General features: G+C 45.0%; 1 protein-coding gene across 2 annotated transcripts in view; it reads right to left on the reverse strand.

Moving 5' to 3' along the window:
- Positions 1–2048: 2048 nt before the first annotated feature.
- The window catches only part of LOC128701001 (venom protease), a gene marked incomplete at its 5' end in the record, with an annotated part of 52419 nt that continues 38059 nt past the window's right edge, over positions 2049–16408 (reverse strand). Inside the window, 2 exon segments of one of the 2 annotated variants that reach the window (XM_070080295.1) lie at positions 2049–3903; positions 13073–13233. In XM_070080295.1, the coding sequence (XP_069936396.1) occupies positions 3745–3903; positions 13073–13233 (320 nt within the window). 2 annotated transcript variants of the gene reach the window in all.

The raw sequence follows: 16408 nt of genomic DNA on the forward strand, positions 1-16408 counted from the left end.
ATTTACAAGAGTCACTAATACTCGAGCAAAGTCGTCAAAATCTAAGTAGGTTCAAGAGTTATGCTGACTAACTTTAACAAAACGTCTGCAATGCCTAACTTGATCAAAAGTTTGTTGGTCCTGATCGAGTAGTTGAACATATCAATCTCAGTAAGTATAAGGTTAGAGAAATTAGTACTGGTCAGTATAATGAATTTGATTTAGATCATATTAAGTTAGTATGTGATGATAATGATGTTCCTACCCAGACTAATGTGACAGCCGCTGACAATCCTCCTGTTCCTGTACTCTCTACCTCTGAGACTCAGTCAGACGATCAACCTGAATGTCGTTATTCCCTACGTACACGACAGGTATTGAGAAATCCTCAACTATCATTTGTAACTACCAATTCAGAATTGCCTCAAATATGGCATGAGTTAGTCAGTGCAACAGAGTTTGATCCTCCCACAGGTGTCATACATTCTGCATATGTCAATCTCACCCTGGCAGAGTTGGGGTTAAATGTAAATAACCTATATAGATGAATAATTTAATTACATTGTTTTTCTACTGTCTGCTACAATATCAACTTATTAATATTCAAAAAAAAATTTGCATGTTCACGTTCTCTCCGAATTCTGAGATTTAACAGTTTAGATTTGAGTGCACCAAGTCTGCCTCTCTGTTAAACACTTCTTTCTTTGTATATATTCCTTCCTCAGAATCTGTAGATCACATGAATACAGATTGATCAATCAAGTATTTTTATCACTTCTATTGTGTAATCCCAATCAATGTTGAGCCTCACTCTATGAGTTGTGCTATTATCATACCTTGTAATGCATTACAGTAACTTACGTTAGCTTCCATTCTAAATCAGCCCAAGCTGTATGCCTGCCATCTCTAGTTTGTATTAGCTGTATGTCGGGACGACATACGTTAGAGTCACCGAGCTCTCAGTAGTACCAGTACCAGTAACCAGTTACCAGTGTCAGTAGTAGTGACTCACTACCAGCTGTCTGTGTGAATCACTTGTTATTGACTGTTACTGCTGACCCTAGTATGCTTTGAACTTGCTCACCCTCTAGGAACCATCTGGTGAGTCAGTCCAAGGATAGGGAGCGGAGACGTAGGTCAGGCTTGGCGCTTCCCGTATATTCCCTGATAATATACTTTATTACCACCTAAATTAGTGTTATTACCCAATCCACGTTACAGAACCCAATGGGACACAATAATACCATGAGTAGCACCACTAATAACACCACCAGTAACACTACTAGTAACACAAGTAACACTACCACTAACACTACCAGTAACACCAGTAACACTACCAGTAACACCACCAGTAACACTACCAATAACACCAGTAACACCACCAATAACACCACCAGTAAAACGACCAGTAACACCACCAATAACACTACCAGTAACACCACCAGTAACTCCACTAGTAACACTACCAGTAACACCATCAGCAACACCACCAGTAGAAACACCAATAACTCTACCAATAGCACCACCAATAATACTACCAGTAACACCACCAATAACACCACCAGTAACATAACCAGTAACACCACCAGTAGCACAATCAGTAACACTACCAGTAACAACACCAGTAACACTACCAGTTACACTACCAGTAACACCATCAGTAACAATGCCAGTAACACTACCAGTAACACCAGTGACACTACTAGTTACACTACCAGTAACACTGTCAATAGCACCAGTAACACCACTAATAACACCACCAATAACACTACCAGTAATACTACCAGTAACACTACCAGTAACACTACTAGTAACACTACCAGTAACACCACTAGTAACACCACTAATAACACCACCAGTAACACTACCAGTAACACTACCAGTAATGCTACCAGTAATACCAGTAACACCACCAGTACACTACCAGTAATACCAGTAACACTATCAGTAGCACCAGTAACACTACCAGTAACACTACCAGTAACACCACCAGTAATACTCTCAGTAACACTGCCATGACTTGTCGTGTCCGGGAAGCGCTAAACACGTATGGGTTTAAATAACAAGAATTTTAATAAAAACAGTTTATTGTTTCAGCAGTGTTGTCAGCAATGTTGTCAACACAGTGTTGTCAGCATTGTTGTGAGCACTTTGTTGTCATAAGTATCAGCTGGCGTTACTTGTTACTCCTGTTCTAGTGTTGGCAGCAGTATCAGCAACGTGGTGTCAGCAGTAATGTCAGCAGTGACAGCAAAGTTGTGTCAGGAGTGTCAGCACAGTGTTGTCAGCAGTGCTGTCAGCAGAGTGGTGTCAGCAGAGTGGTGTCAGCACAGTATTGTCAGCAGTGTCAGCACAGTGTCAGCACTTGCATCACCAGTGGTGTCAGCACTTGTGTCAGCAATATTAGCAGCTGCTACTCGTCCCTGGTGATCCAGTCAGCGGTTTCAGCAGTGTCAGCACTGGTATCAGCAGTGTCAGCACAGTGCTGTCAGAAACTGCTATTCGTTCTTTATGAACTCAGTGGTGTCAGCAATGTTTTCAGCAGTGTTGTCAGCTGTATTGTCAGCACTTGTGTCAGCAGGTGCTACTCGTTGTTTCTGATCCAGTCAGTATTGTCAGCACTGTTGTCAGCAGTGTTGTCAACTGTACTGTCAGCAGGAGCTACTCATTCTTCCTGATCTATTGTGGTCAGCAGTGTTGTCAGCAGTGTCAGCACTGATGTTAACAGTGCCAGCACTGGTGTCAGCAGCGTCAGCACAGTGTTGTCAGCAGTGTCAGCACTGGAATCAGCAGGTGCTACTCGTCTTGCTGATCCAGTGTGGTCAGCAGTGTTGTCAGGAGTGTCAGTGCTGGTGTCTGCAGTGTCAGCACTGGTGTCAGCAGTGTCAGCACTGGTGTCGGCAGTGTCAGCACTGGTGTCAGCAGTGTCAGCACTGGAGTCAGCAATGTCAGCACTGGTGTCAGCAGTGTCAGCACTGGTGTCAGCAGGTGCTACTCGTTCCTGCTGATCCAGTGTGGTCAGCAGTGTCGGCACAGTGTTGTCAGCAGTGTCAGCACTGGTGTCAGCAGGTGCTACTCGTCTTGCTGATCTAGTGTGGTCAGCAGTGTTGTCAGGAGTGTCAGCACTGGTGTCAGCAGTGTCAGCACTGGTGTTAGCAGGTGCTACTAGTTCTTCCTCATCCAGTGTGGTTAGCAGTGTAGTCAGTGGTGTCATTATTGTCTTGTTAGCAGTGTCAGCACTGGTGCCAGCATTTTCAGCACTGGTGCCAGCAGTGTCAGCAGGTGCTACTCGTCTTGCTGGTCCAGTGTGGTTAGCAGTGTTGTAAGTGGTGTCATTATAGTGTTGTCAGCAGTGTCAGCACTCGTGTCAGCAGTGTCAGCACTGGTGCCAGCAGTATGAGCACTGGTGTCAGCAGTGTCAGCAGGTGCTACTCGTCTTCCTGATCCAGTGTGGTCAGCAGTGTAGTCAGTGGTGTCATTATTGTCTTGTCAGCAGTGTCAGCACTGGTGCCAGCATTTTCAGCACTGGTGTCAGCAGTGTCAGCAGGTGCTACTCGTGGTTAGCAGTGTTGTCAGGATTGTCAGCGCTAGTGTCAGCAGTGTCAGCAGTGGTGTCAGCAGGTGCTACTAGTTCTCCCTGATCCAGTGTGGTCAGCACTGGTGTCAGAAGTGTCAGCACTGGTGTCAGCAGTGTCAGCGGTGTTGTCAAGAGTGTCATCAGTCTTGTCAGCAGTGTCAGCACTGGTGTCAGCAGTGTCAGCGGTGTTACTCGTTCTTCCTGATCCAGTCAGTATACTTGCTGACTCTGGTATACACTCCCGGACTGTTGGCTTCAGCACATCTGACACCAAAGCTGACGACGCCCACCACTGCCCACCTGTTGGCGCCGCCCTGTTGCAACATCAACGGTCCGCCACTGTCACCCTGCAACGGTAAGTACAACGGTAAGTGCAAGGTTCTCTTATAAAGTTCCACTGTATACAGTTCTCTTATTAAGAGGTACATAATGGATCCAGGGACTGTACCTCAACATTACAGAGGTACACAATGGGTCCAGGGACTGTACCTCAACATTACAGAGGTACATAATGGGTCCAGGGACTGTACCTCAACATTACAGAGGTACACAATGGGTCCAGGGACTGTACCTTAACATTACAGAGGTACATAATGGGTCCAGGAACTGTACCTCAACATTACAGAGGTACATAATGGATCCAGGGACTGTACCTCAACATTACAGAGGTACATAATGGGTCCAGGAACTGTACCTCAACATTACAGAGGAACATAATGGATCCAGGGACTGTACCTCAACATTACAGAGGAACATAATGGATCCAGGGACTGTACCTCAACATTACAGAGGTACATAATGGGTCCAGGAACTGTACCTCAATAATACAGAGGTACATAATGGATCCAGGGACTGTACCTCAACATTACAGAGTTACAAAATGGGTCCAGGGACTGTACCTCAACATTACAGAGGTACATAATGGGTCCAGGGACTGTACCTCAACATTACAGAGGTACATAATGGGTCCAGGGACTGTACCTCAACATTACAGAGGTACATAATGGGTCCAGTGACTGTACCTCAACATTACAGAGGTACATAATGGGTCCAGGGACTGTACCTCAACATTACAGAGGTACATAGTAAGTTCAGCAACTGTACATAATGACGCACACTAGTACATAATGACGCACATTAGTACATAATGATGCACACTAGTACATAATGACGCACACTAGTACATAATGACGCACATTAGTACATAATGACGCACACTAGTACATAATGACGTACACTAGTACATAATGACGCACACTAGTACATAATGACGTACACTAGTACATAATGACGTACACTAGTAAATAATGACGCACACTAGTACATAATGACGCACACTAGTACATAATGATGTACACTAGTACATAATGACGCACACTAGTACATAATGACGTACACTAGTACATAATGACGTACACTAGTACATAATGATGTACACTAGTACATAATGACGCACATTAGTACATAATGACGCACACTAATACATAATGACGTACACTAGTACATAATGAAGTACACTAGTACATAATGACGTACACTAGTACATAATGACGTACACTAATACATAATGACGTACACTAGTACATAATGACGCACATTAGTACATAATGGCGCACACTAATACATAATGACGTACACTAGTACATAATGACATACACTAATACATAATGACGTACACTAGTACATAATGACGTACACTAGTACATAATGACGTACACTAGTACATAATGAAGTACACTAGTACAAAATGACGTACACTAGTACATAATGACGTACACTAGTACATAACGACGTACACTAGTACATAATGACGTACACTAGTACATAATGACGTACACTAGTACATAATGACGCACACTAGTACATAATGACGCACACTAGTACATAATGACGTACACTAGTACATAATGACGTACACTAGTACATAATGACGCACACTAGTACATAATGACGCACACTAGTACATAATGACGCACACTAGTACATAATGACGCACACTAGTACATAATGACGCACACTAGTACATAATGACGTACACTAGTACATAATGACGTACACTAGTACATAATGACGCACACTAGTACATAATGACGCACACTAGTACATAATGACGCACACTAGTACATAATGACGCACACTAGTACATAATGACGCACACTAGTACATAATGACGCACATTAGTACAAAATGACGCACACTAGTATATAATGACGCACACTAGTACATAATGACGCACACTAGCACATAATGACGCAAGATGTTTACCTGGAGTTTACCTGGAGAGAGTCCCGGGGGTCAACGCCCCCGCGGCCCGGTCTGTGACCAGTCCTCATGGTGAATCAGGACATGATCAACCAGGCTGTTACTGCTGGCCGCACGTAAGCTGACTTACGAACCACAGCCCGGTTGGTCAGGTACTGACCACTTAAGGTACGCCTGTGTCCTCCACAGAGACTCCACCGAGCAGGTGATGAACTGGGATGACACAAAACTCACTGAACCAGACCTCAGACGACTGAACCAGACCTCAGACGACTGAACCAGACCTCAGACGACTGAACCAGACCTCAGACGACTGAACCAGACCTCAGACGCGGAGTGTCTAGCTAGAAGTCTCAGTAATCACCGTCACCGTCACAATACAACGTAACACTGGCATACGTGACACTTAAGCAGCACCAACCCAACACACACAAGTCACGTGATCTCATCGTCTACCCGTCCTCATCCCAACATGGCATTCTTCAGGTCACCATGCGTCACTCACACCTCACTCTTCAGGTCACCATGCGTCACTCACACCTCACTCTTCAGGTCACAATGTGTCACTCACACCTCACTCTTCAGGTCACCATGCGTCACTCACACCTCACTCTTCAGGTCACCATGCGTCACTCACACCTCACTCTTCAGGTCACCATGCGTCACTCACACCTCACTCTTCAGGTCACAATGTGTCACTCACACCTCACTCTTCAGGTCACCATGCGTCACTCACACCTCACTCTTCAGGTCACCATGCATCACTCACACCTCACTCTTCAGGTCACCATGCGTCACTCACACCTCACTCTTCAGGTCACCATGCGTCACTCACACCTCACTCTTCAGGTCACCATGCATCACTCACACCTCACTCTTCAGGTCACCATGCGTCACTCACACCTCACTCTTCAGGTCACCATGCGTCACTCACACCTCACTCTTCAGGTCACCATGCGTCACTCACACCTCACTCTTCAGGTCACCATGCGTCACTCACACCTCACGCTTCAGGTCACCATGTGTCACTCACACCTCACTCTTCAGGTCACCATGCGTCACTCACACCTCACTCTTCAGGTCACCATGCGTCACTCACACCTCACTCTTCAGGTCACCATGTGTCACTCACACCTCACTCTTCAGGTCACCATGCGTCACTCACACCTCACTCTTCAGGTCACCATGCGTCACTCACACCTCACTCTTCAGGTCACCATGCGTCACTCACACCTCACTCTTCAGGTCACCATGCGTCACTCACACCTCACTCTTCAGGTCACCATGCGTCACTCACACCTCACTCTTCAGGTCACCATGCGTCACTCACACCTCACTCTTCAGGTCACCATGCGTCACTCACACCTCACTCTTCAGGTCACCATGCGTCACTCACACCTCACTCTCCGCCTATATATAATGTCTTTCTACCTCTGTATGTTAGAAGTGATCAAGGTCCCAGGACCGAAACGTTTTCTAATAAATATGTCCTAGTGTTTGCTTATGTGTCTTTCTAACCTAACTGATTTTAGGTGCCTGTCCAGTGCCTGCTTGAAGACAGCCAGGGGTCTTGAAGACAGCCAGGGGTCTTGAAGACAGCCAGGGGTCTTGAAGACAGCCAGGGGTCTTGAAGACAGCCACGGGTCTTGAAGACAGTCAGGGGTCTTGAAGACAGCCAAGGGTTTTGAAGACAGCCAATGATCTTGAAGACAGCCAGGGGTCTTGGGTCTTGAAGACAGCCAGGGGTCTTGAAGACAGCCAGGGGTTTTGAAGACAGCCAGGGGTCTTGAAGACAGCCATGGGTCTTGAAGACAGCCAGGGGTCTTGAAGACAGCCATGGGTCTTGAAGACAGCCAGGGGTCTTGAAGACAGCCAGGGGTCTTGAAGACAGCCAGGGGTCTTGAAGACAATCAGGGGTCTTGAAGATAGTCAGGGGTCTTGAAGGTGCCTTATCGCACTTATGTGTGCCGTGAAAGTTCTTTGTACACTCTCCAGGTCTACAATGTCGCCAGCCTCGAAGGGGGCAGTTAGTGTACAGCAATGTTCCAGTACATAACGAAAGATGTGACGCACTCCAGTACATAATGGCGATGGGTGTAACTCACTACAGTACGCAGTGACGCAAGGTGTGACGCACTCCAGTACATAATGACGCAGGGTGTGACAATAGTCCATCTGGCAAAGTTTACACTTCGTTTGGTCTACATCTGGTGGTGGTGATTTAACCTGCCAAAGATACTTGTAACCCAGCCGGAGCCGGGTGGTACTTGTAACCCAGGAGGAGCCGGGCGGTACTTGTAACCCAGCCGGAGCCGGGCGGTACTTGTAACCCAGCCGGAGCCGGGCGGTACTTGTAACTCAGCCGGAGCCGGGCGGTACTTGTAACACAGCCGGAGCCGGGCGGTACTTGTAACCCAGCCGGAGCCGGTCAGTACTTGTAACCCAGCCGGAGCCGGGCGGTAGTGACATCCAAGAGTCGGCTTATTTTGTTGGATGTACCATAGACATGTGGCTCCTCCTGCATGATAGACATGTGGCTCCTCCTGCATGATAGACATGTGGCTCCTCCTGCATGATAGACATGTGGCTCCTCCAGCATGATAGACATGTGGCTCCTCCTGCATGATAGACATGTGGCTCCTCCTGCATGATAGACATGTGGCTCCTCCTGCATGATAGACATGTGGCTCCTCCTGCATGATAGACATGTGGCTCCTCCAGCATGATAGACATGTGGCTCCTCCTGCATGATAGACATGTGGCTCCTCCTGCATGATAGACATGTGGCTCCTCCAGCATGATAGACATGTGGCTCCTCCTGCATGATAGACATGTGGCTCCTCCTGCATGATAGACATGTGGCTCCTCCTGCATGATAGACATGTGGCTCCTCCAGCATGATAGACATGTGGCTCCTCCTGCATGATAGACATGTGGCTCCTCCTGCATGATAGACATGTGGCTCCTCCTGCATGATAGACATGTGGCTCCTCCTGCATGATAGACATGTGGCTCCTCCTGCATGATAGACATGTGGCTCCTCCAGCATGATAGACATGTGGCTCCTCCTGCATGATAGACATGTGGCTCCTCCTGCATGATAGACATGTGGCTCCTCCTGCATGATAGACATGTGGCTCCTCCTGCATGATAGACATGTGGCTCCTCCTGCATGATAGACATGTGGCTCCTCCTGCATGATAGACATGTGGCTCCTCCTGCATGATAGACATGTGACTCCTCCTGCATGATAGACATGTGGCTCCTCCTGCATGATAGACATGTGGCTCCTCTGGCATGATAGACATGTGGCTCCTCCTGCATGATAGAATGATGATAGATGGACTGATTGGTGTCAATCTCCCTGAGTCTTATGTCAGTAAAGTTCAATTGAAGTTCTTTTCGTATTATTGTTCTCAAACTTCTAACTGACAAGCCAAGATTGTAATCTACTCCCTCTTTGAGAGAGTATAACTTAGCCAAGATTGTAATCTACTCCCTCTTTGAGAGAGTATAACTTAGCCAAGATTGTAATCTACTCCCTCTTTGAGAGAGTATAACTTAGCCAAGATTGTAATCTACCCCCTCTTTGAGAGAGTATAACTTAGCCAAGATTGTAATCTACTCCCTCTTTGAGAGAGTATAACTTAGCCAAGATTGTAATCTACTCCCTCTTTGAGAGAGTATAACTTAGCCAAGATTGTAATCTACCCCCTCTTTGAGAGAGTATAACTTAGCCAAGATTGTAATCTACTCCCTCTTTGAGAGAGTATAACTTAGCCAAGATTGTAATCTACTCCCTCTTTGAGAGAGTATAACTTAGCCAAGATTGTAATCTACCCCCTCTTTGAGAGAGTATAACTTAGCCAAGATTGTAATCTACCCCCTCTTTGAGAGAGTATAACTTAGCCAAGATTGTAATCTACTCCCTCTTTGAGAGAGTATAACTTAGCCAAGATTGTAATCTACCCCCTCTTTGAGAGAGTATAACTTAGCCAAGATTGTAATCTACCCCCTCTTTGAGAGAGTATAACTTAGCCAAGATTGTAATCTACTCCCTCTTTGAGAGAGTATAACTTAGCCAAGATTGTAATCTACTCCCTCTTTGAGAGAGTATAACTTAGCCAAGATTGTAATCTACTCCCTCTTTGAGAGAGTATAACTTAGCCAAGATTGTAATCTACTCCCTCTTTGAGAGAGTATAACTTAGCCAAGATTGTAATCTACTCCCTCTTTGAGAGAGTATAACTTAGCCAAGATTGTAATCTACCCCCTCTTTGAGAGAGTATAACTTAGCCAAGATTGTAATCTACTCCCTCTTTGAGAGAGTATAACTTAGCCAAGATTGTAATCTACTCCCTCTTTGAGAGAGTATAACTTAGCCAAGATTGTAATCTACTCCCTCTTTGAGAGAGTATAACTTAGCCAAGATTGTAATCTACTCCCTCTTTGAGAGAGTATAACTTAGCCAAGATTGTAATCTACTCCCTCTTTGAGAGAGTATAACTTAGCCAAGATTGTAATCTACTCCCTCTTTGAGAGAGTATAACTTAGCCAAGATTGTAATCTACTCCCTCTTTGAGAGAGTATAACTTAGCCAAGATTGTAATCTACCCCCTCTTTGAGAGAGTATAACTTAGCCAAGATTGTAATCTACTCCCTCTTTGAGAGAGTATAACTTAGCCAAGATTGTAATCTACTCCCTCTTTGAGAGAGTATAACTTAGCCAAGATTGTAATCTACTCCCTCTTTGAGAGAGTATAACTTAGCCAAGATTGTAATCTACTCCCTCTTTGAGAGAGTATAACTTAGCCAAGATTGTAATCTACTCCCTCTTTGAGAGAGTATAACTTAGCCAAGATTGTAATCTACTCCCTCTTTGAGAGAGTATAACTTAGCCAAGATTGTAATCTACTCCCTCTTTGAGAGAGTATAACTTAGCCAAGATTGTAATCTACTCCCTCTTTGAGAGAGTATAACTTAGCCAAGATTGTAATCTACTCCCTCTTTGAGAGAGTATAACTTAGCCAAGATTGTAATCTACTCCCTCTTTGAGAGAGTATAACTTAGCCAAGATTGTAATCTACTCCCTCTTTGAGAGAGTATAACTTAGCCAAGATTGTAATCTACTCCCTCTTTGAGAGAGTATAACTTAGCCAAGATTGTAATCTACCCCCTCTTTGAGAGAGTATAACTTAGGCAAGATTGTAATCTACTCCCTCTTTGAGAGAGTATAACTTAGCCAAGATTGTAATCTACCCCCTCTTTGAGAGAGTATAACTTAGCCAAGATTGTAATCTACCCCCTCTTTGAGAGAGTATAACTTAGCCAAGATTGTAATCTACCCCCTCTTTGAGAGAGTATAACTTAGCCAAGATTGTAATCTACCCCCTCTTTGAGAGAGTATAACTTAGCCAAGATTGTAATCTACTCCCTCTTTGAGAGAGTATAACTTAGCCAAGATTGTAATCTACCCCCTCTTTGAGAGAGTATAACTTAGCCAAGATTGTAATCTACTCCCTCTTTGAGAGAGTATAACTTAGCCAAGATTGTAATCTACCCCCTCTTTGAGAGAGTATAACTTAGCCAAGATTGTAATCTACTCCCTCTTTGAGAGAGTATAACTTAGCCAAGATTGTAATCTACTCCCTCTTTGAGAGAGTATAACTTAGCCAAGATTGTAATCTACCCCCTCTTTGAGAGAGTATAACTTAGCCAAGATTGTAATCTACCCCCTCTTTGAGAGAGTATAACTTAGCCAAGATTGTAATCTACTCCCTCTTTGAGAGAGTATAACTTAGCCAAGATTGTAATCTACTCCCTCTTTGAGAGAGTATAACTTAGCCAAGATTGTAATCTACTCCCTCTTTGAGAGAGTATAACTTAGGCAAGATTGTAATCTACTCCCTCTTTGAGAGAGTATAACTTACCCAAGATTGTAATCTACTCCCTCTTTGAGAGAGTATAACTTAGGCAAGATTGTAATCTATTCCCTCTTTGAGAGAGTATAACTTAGGCAAGATTGTAATCTATTCCCTCTTTGAGAGAGTATAACTTACCCAAGATTGTAATCTACTCACTCTTTGAGAGAGTATAACTTAGGCAAGATTGTAATCTATTCCCTCTTTGAGAGAGAATAACTTAGCCAAGATTGTAATCTACTCACTCTGAGAGAGTATAACTTAGCCAAGATTGTAATCTATTCCCTCTTTGAGAGAGTATAACTTAGCCAGTGTATCACTTCTATCATGCATTGGAAGACCAATGTGACATGGAATCGACAGCATGTGCACTCTGACTCTACTGTCCACAATCCTACCATACCTGTGTCTGGCTCCTGACACAATACTACCATACCTGTGTCTGGCTTCTGACACAGTACTGCCATACCTGTGTCTGGCTTCTGACACAATACTACCATACCTGTGTCTGGCTTCTGATAGTACTGCCATACCTGTGTCTGGCTTCTGACACAATACTACCATACCTGTGTCTGGCTTCTGATAGTACTGCCATACCTGTGTCTGGCTTCTGACACAATACTACCATACCTGTGTCTGGCTTCTGACACAGTACTACCATACCTGTGTCTGGCTTCTGACACAATACTACCATACCTGTGTCTGGCTTCTGACACAATACTACCATACCTGTGTCTGGCTCCTGACACAATACTACCATACCTGTGTCTGGCTTCTGACACAGTACTACCATACCTGTGTCTGGCTTCTGACACAGTACTACCATACCTGTGTCTGGCTTCTTACACAGGAATCTCCCAGCAGCAGTTTAACGATTTCTTCATAATGGAAGGTGATTTAATGACCTACAACAATATTAATGGTCTGATGGTAGCACTTGGCATCAACTACGAACCCAGTCACTGGACGCTGTTCTTAGATCCATCAACAACGAGTCTGGTAGGTTTCTTGTTGCATAACAGCAATAATCAACCGTCAGTTTATTTGGGCTATGTACCACATATGAAAGAAACTTACGACAATATAAAGCATATGTTGCAGTGCATGAAATATGATCGACACCAATGACAGGTGTGTGGTGACTTAGAGGTTGTTGTTCTTGTGATGGGCTTGCAGGGCGGACATACCAGGTACTGCTGCTGTGTGACAGCCGTCCAAGAAGTTACCACTACAGCAGGAGAGACTGCTAGACTCACCTGACATGACACCTTGCCACCTGCACGCCTGGTAGACCCACCTGACATGGTAGACTCATATGACATGATAGACTCACCTGACATGAGTCCTTGCCACCTGCACGGTCACCAGCACACAGTTGTTTCTCAGTAATGTCTTGCTCGTAGGCATTATCACAGTCAGTGTTGGTCCATATTGGTATAGAGACTTCCATCAGTGTCTGGGACACCGGTCCGCCGTAGTAGATAGTACCCCAACCTGCCGATAGATGGAGTGTTCAGTGTAGTAAATAGTACCCTAACCTGCCGATAGATGGAGTGTTCATTGTAGTAGATAGTACCCCACCCTGCCGATACATGGAGTATTCACTGTTGTAGATAGTACCCCTACCTGCCGATAGATAGAATGTTCAGTGTAGTAGATAGTACCCCAACCTTCCGATAGATGGAGTGTTCACTGTATTAGATTGTACCCCAACTTGCCAATAGATGGAATGTTCACAATAGTAGATAGTACCCAGACCTGCTGATAGATAGTGCCCCAACCTGCTGATAGATAGTACCCCAACCTGCCGATTGATAGTACCCCAACCTGCTGATAGATGGGATGTTAGTCAATTGTGGTAGAACTGCAAGAAGCCCCTATCACGAGGGAGCATGGACACGGGGGTCGTCCCACAGTTACTAAAAACAACAGACATAGCCCCACTCCACAAAGGGGGCAGTAAAGCAACAGCAAAGAACTACAGACCAATAGCACTAACATCCCATATCATAAAAATCTTTGAAAGGGTCCTAAGAAGCAAGATCACCACCCATCTATAAACCCATCAATTACACAACCCAGGGTGTTGCGGCCCCCTGCCAAACTAGCGGTTAAATAGTTAACCTGCCGGCCGGCAGTACCACTGGGTACGTCATCAAACCCAATGTGGGGACTGCTGAGCCGGCTTTAGAACATTAAGTACCCGGGGTGCCTCACGGTGCGCATCTAAGCAGTAGGTACCTGACCACCTAATCGTACACGTCTACTGGCTTTAGAAACAGAATGTACCTGAGCGCCGCACTGTACGCACCTAAGCAGTAGGTACCTGAACACCTAAGGGTACACGTCTACTGGCTTTAGAAACATTATGTACCTGAGTGCCTCACGGTGCGCATCTAAGCAGTAGGTACCTGACCACCTAATCGTACACGTCTACTGGCTTTAGAAACAGTATGTACCTGAGCGCCTCAGGGTACGCACCTAAGCAGTAGGTACCTGAACACCTAATCGTACCTATCTACTGGCGTTAGAAGAACCGCTCACCGCAGCTCACTGAGTCTGTTGGCCTCAGTTACTTGACGGCCGCATTCAGTGAGCTTGCAGCATGGTGTTCGGCTAGTGGTGTGTCAACCGGCTTTGGAGAGGATTTACTGGACTACCGGTGATGTCTGTGGACTCACCGTCTACGCTGATCAACTGTGGGCCGGAATCATCAGATGCTGTTTAGTGGGACATTACATGAAGAAAAGGTTGGAGTGTTACACTGAACTGGGCCAGGACCGTAGTGTGACACTTAGGAACGTATGATGGAGTGGAACACTGAGATATGCACAGGACCGTAGTGGAACACTGAGATGAAAAGGGTGTCGTGGGACACTGAAGATGGCCTGGTTGTAGTGCACACTGAATAGTGTCATGTGACTGGCCTCGACCGGATAAGTGTCGTGAGAAGCAGTTGATTGTAATTTATTATTATACAAATGTTATTTATAATTTATTATTTTAGCATAGAGATATACATATATAGTGACACAGTAGTGTCAAGAAAGTTGTACCCTGTGTAGGGTTACGAATTATTTATTATTTTAATAAAATGCTAATTATAATTTATTATAGTAACATGTACATATTATCAGATGTTAGTTCAAATACCTCTAGACCAAAGAAAGTTGATTAAAGATTAATTTATTTTAATGTGTGTATTTATGTATCCCGAACTCTTTATTACAAAAGGAGTAAATCTTGCCATCTTCTTTTAAAAATTACTTTTTTTGTAATACAGGGCAACATGGGTTTAGAGCAGGTCGCTCCTGTCTGTCCCAACTACTGGATCACTACGACAAGGTCCTGGATGCTGTAGAAGATAAACAAAATACAGATGTGGTATACACAGACTCTGCAAAAGCCTTCGACAAGTGTGACCATGGTGAAATTGCACACAAAATGCCGGATAAAGGAATAACGGGAAAAGTTGGTAGATGGATCTATAATTTCCTCACAAACAGAGCAAAAAGTGTAGGTGTCAATAGAGTAAAGTCTGAAGCGGCAACGGTTAAAAGCTCTGTTCCACAAGGTACAGTACTCGCTCCCAGTGTTCCACAAGGCACAGTACTCGCCCCCATCTTGTTTCTCATCCTAATATCTGACATAGACAAGGATGTCAGCTACAGCACCGTGTCTTCCTTTGCAGATGACACCCGAATCTGCATGACAGTGTCTTCCATTGCAGACACTGCAAGGCTCCAGGCGGACATTGCAGACACTGCAAGGCTCCAGGCAGACATTGCAGACACTGCAAGGCTCCAGGCAGACATTGCAGACACTGCAAGGCTCCAGGCAGACATTGCAGACACTGCAAGGTTCCAGGCAGACACTGCAGACACTGCAAGGCTCCAGGCAGACATTGCAGACACTGCAAGGTTCCAGGCAGACATTGCAGACACTGCAAGGCTCCAGGCACACATTGCAGACACTGCAAGGCTCCAGGCAGACATTGCAGACACTGCAAGGCTCCAGGCAGACATTGCAGACACTGCAAGGTTCCAGGCAGACATTGCAGACACTGCAAGGCTCCAGGCAGACATTGCAGACACTGCAAGGCTCCATACGGACATCAACTAAATCTTTCAGTGGGCTGCAGAAAACAATATGAAGTTCAACGATGAGAAATTTCAATTACTCCGATATGGTAAACATGAGGAAATTAAAACTTCATCAGAGTACAAAACAAATTCTGGCCACAAAATAGAGCGAGAAACCAACGTCGAAGACCTGGGAGTGATCATGTCGGAGGATCTCACCTTCAAGGACCATAACACTGTATCAGTCACATCTGCTAGAAAAATGACAGGATGGATAATGAGATCCTTCAAAACTAGGGATGCCAAGCCCATGATAACACTCTTCAGGTCACTTGTTCTATCTAGGCTGGAATATTGCTGCACACTAACACCACCTTTCAAGGCAGGTGAAATTGCTGACCTAGAAAATGTACAGAGAACCTTCACGGCGCGCATAACGGAGATAAAAGACCTCAATTACTGGGAGTGCTTGAAGTTCCTAAACCTGTATTCCCTGGAACGCAGGAGGGAGAGATACATGATTATATACACCTGGAAAACCCTAGAGAGACTAGCACCGAACTTGCACACGAAAATCACTCACAACG

This window comes from Cherax quadricarinatus, unplaced genomic scaffold (genome assembly GCF_038502225.1).
Source record: "Cherax quadricarinatus isolate ZL_2023a unplaced genomic scaffold, ASM3850222v1 Contig290, whole genome shotgun sequence".
Classification (NCBI taxonomy): domain Eukaryota; kingdom Metazoa; phylum Arthropoda; class Malacostraca; order Decapoda; family Parastacidae; genus Cherax; species Cherax quadricarinatus.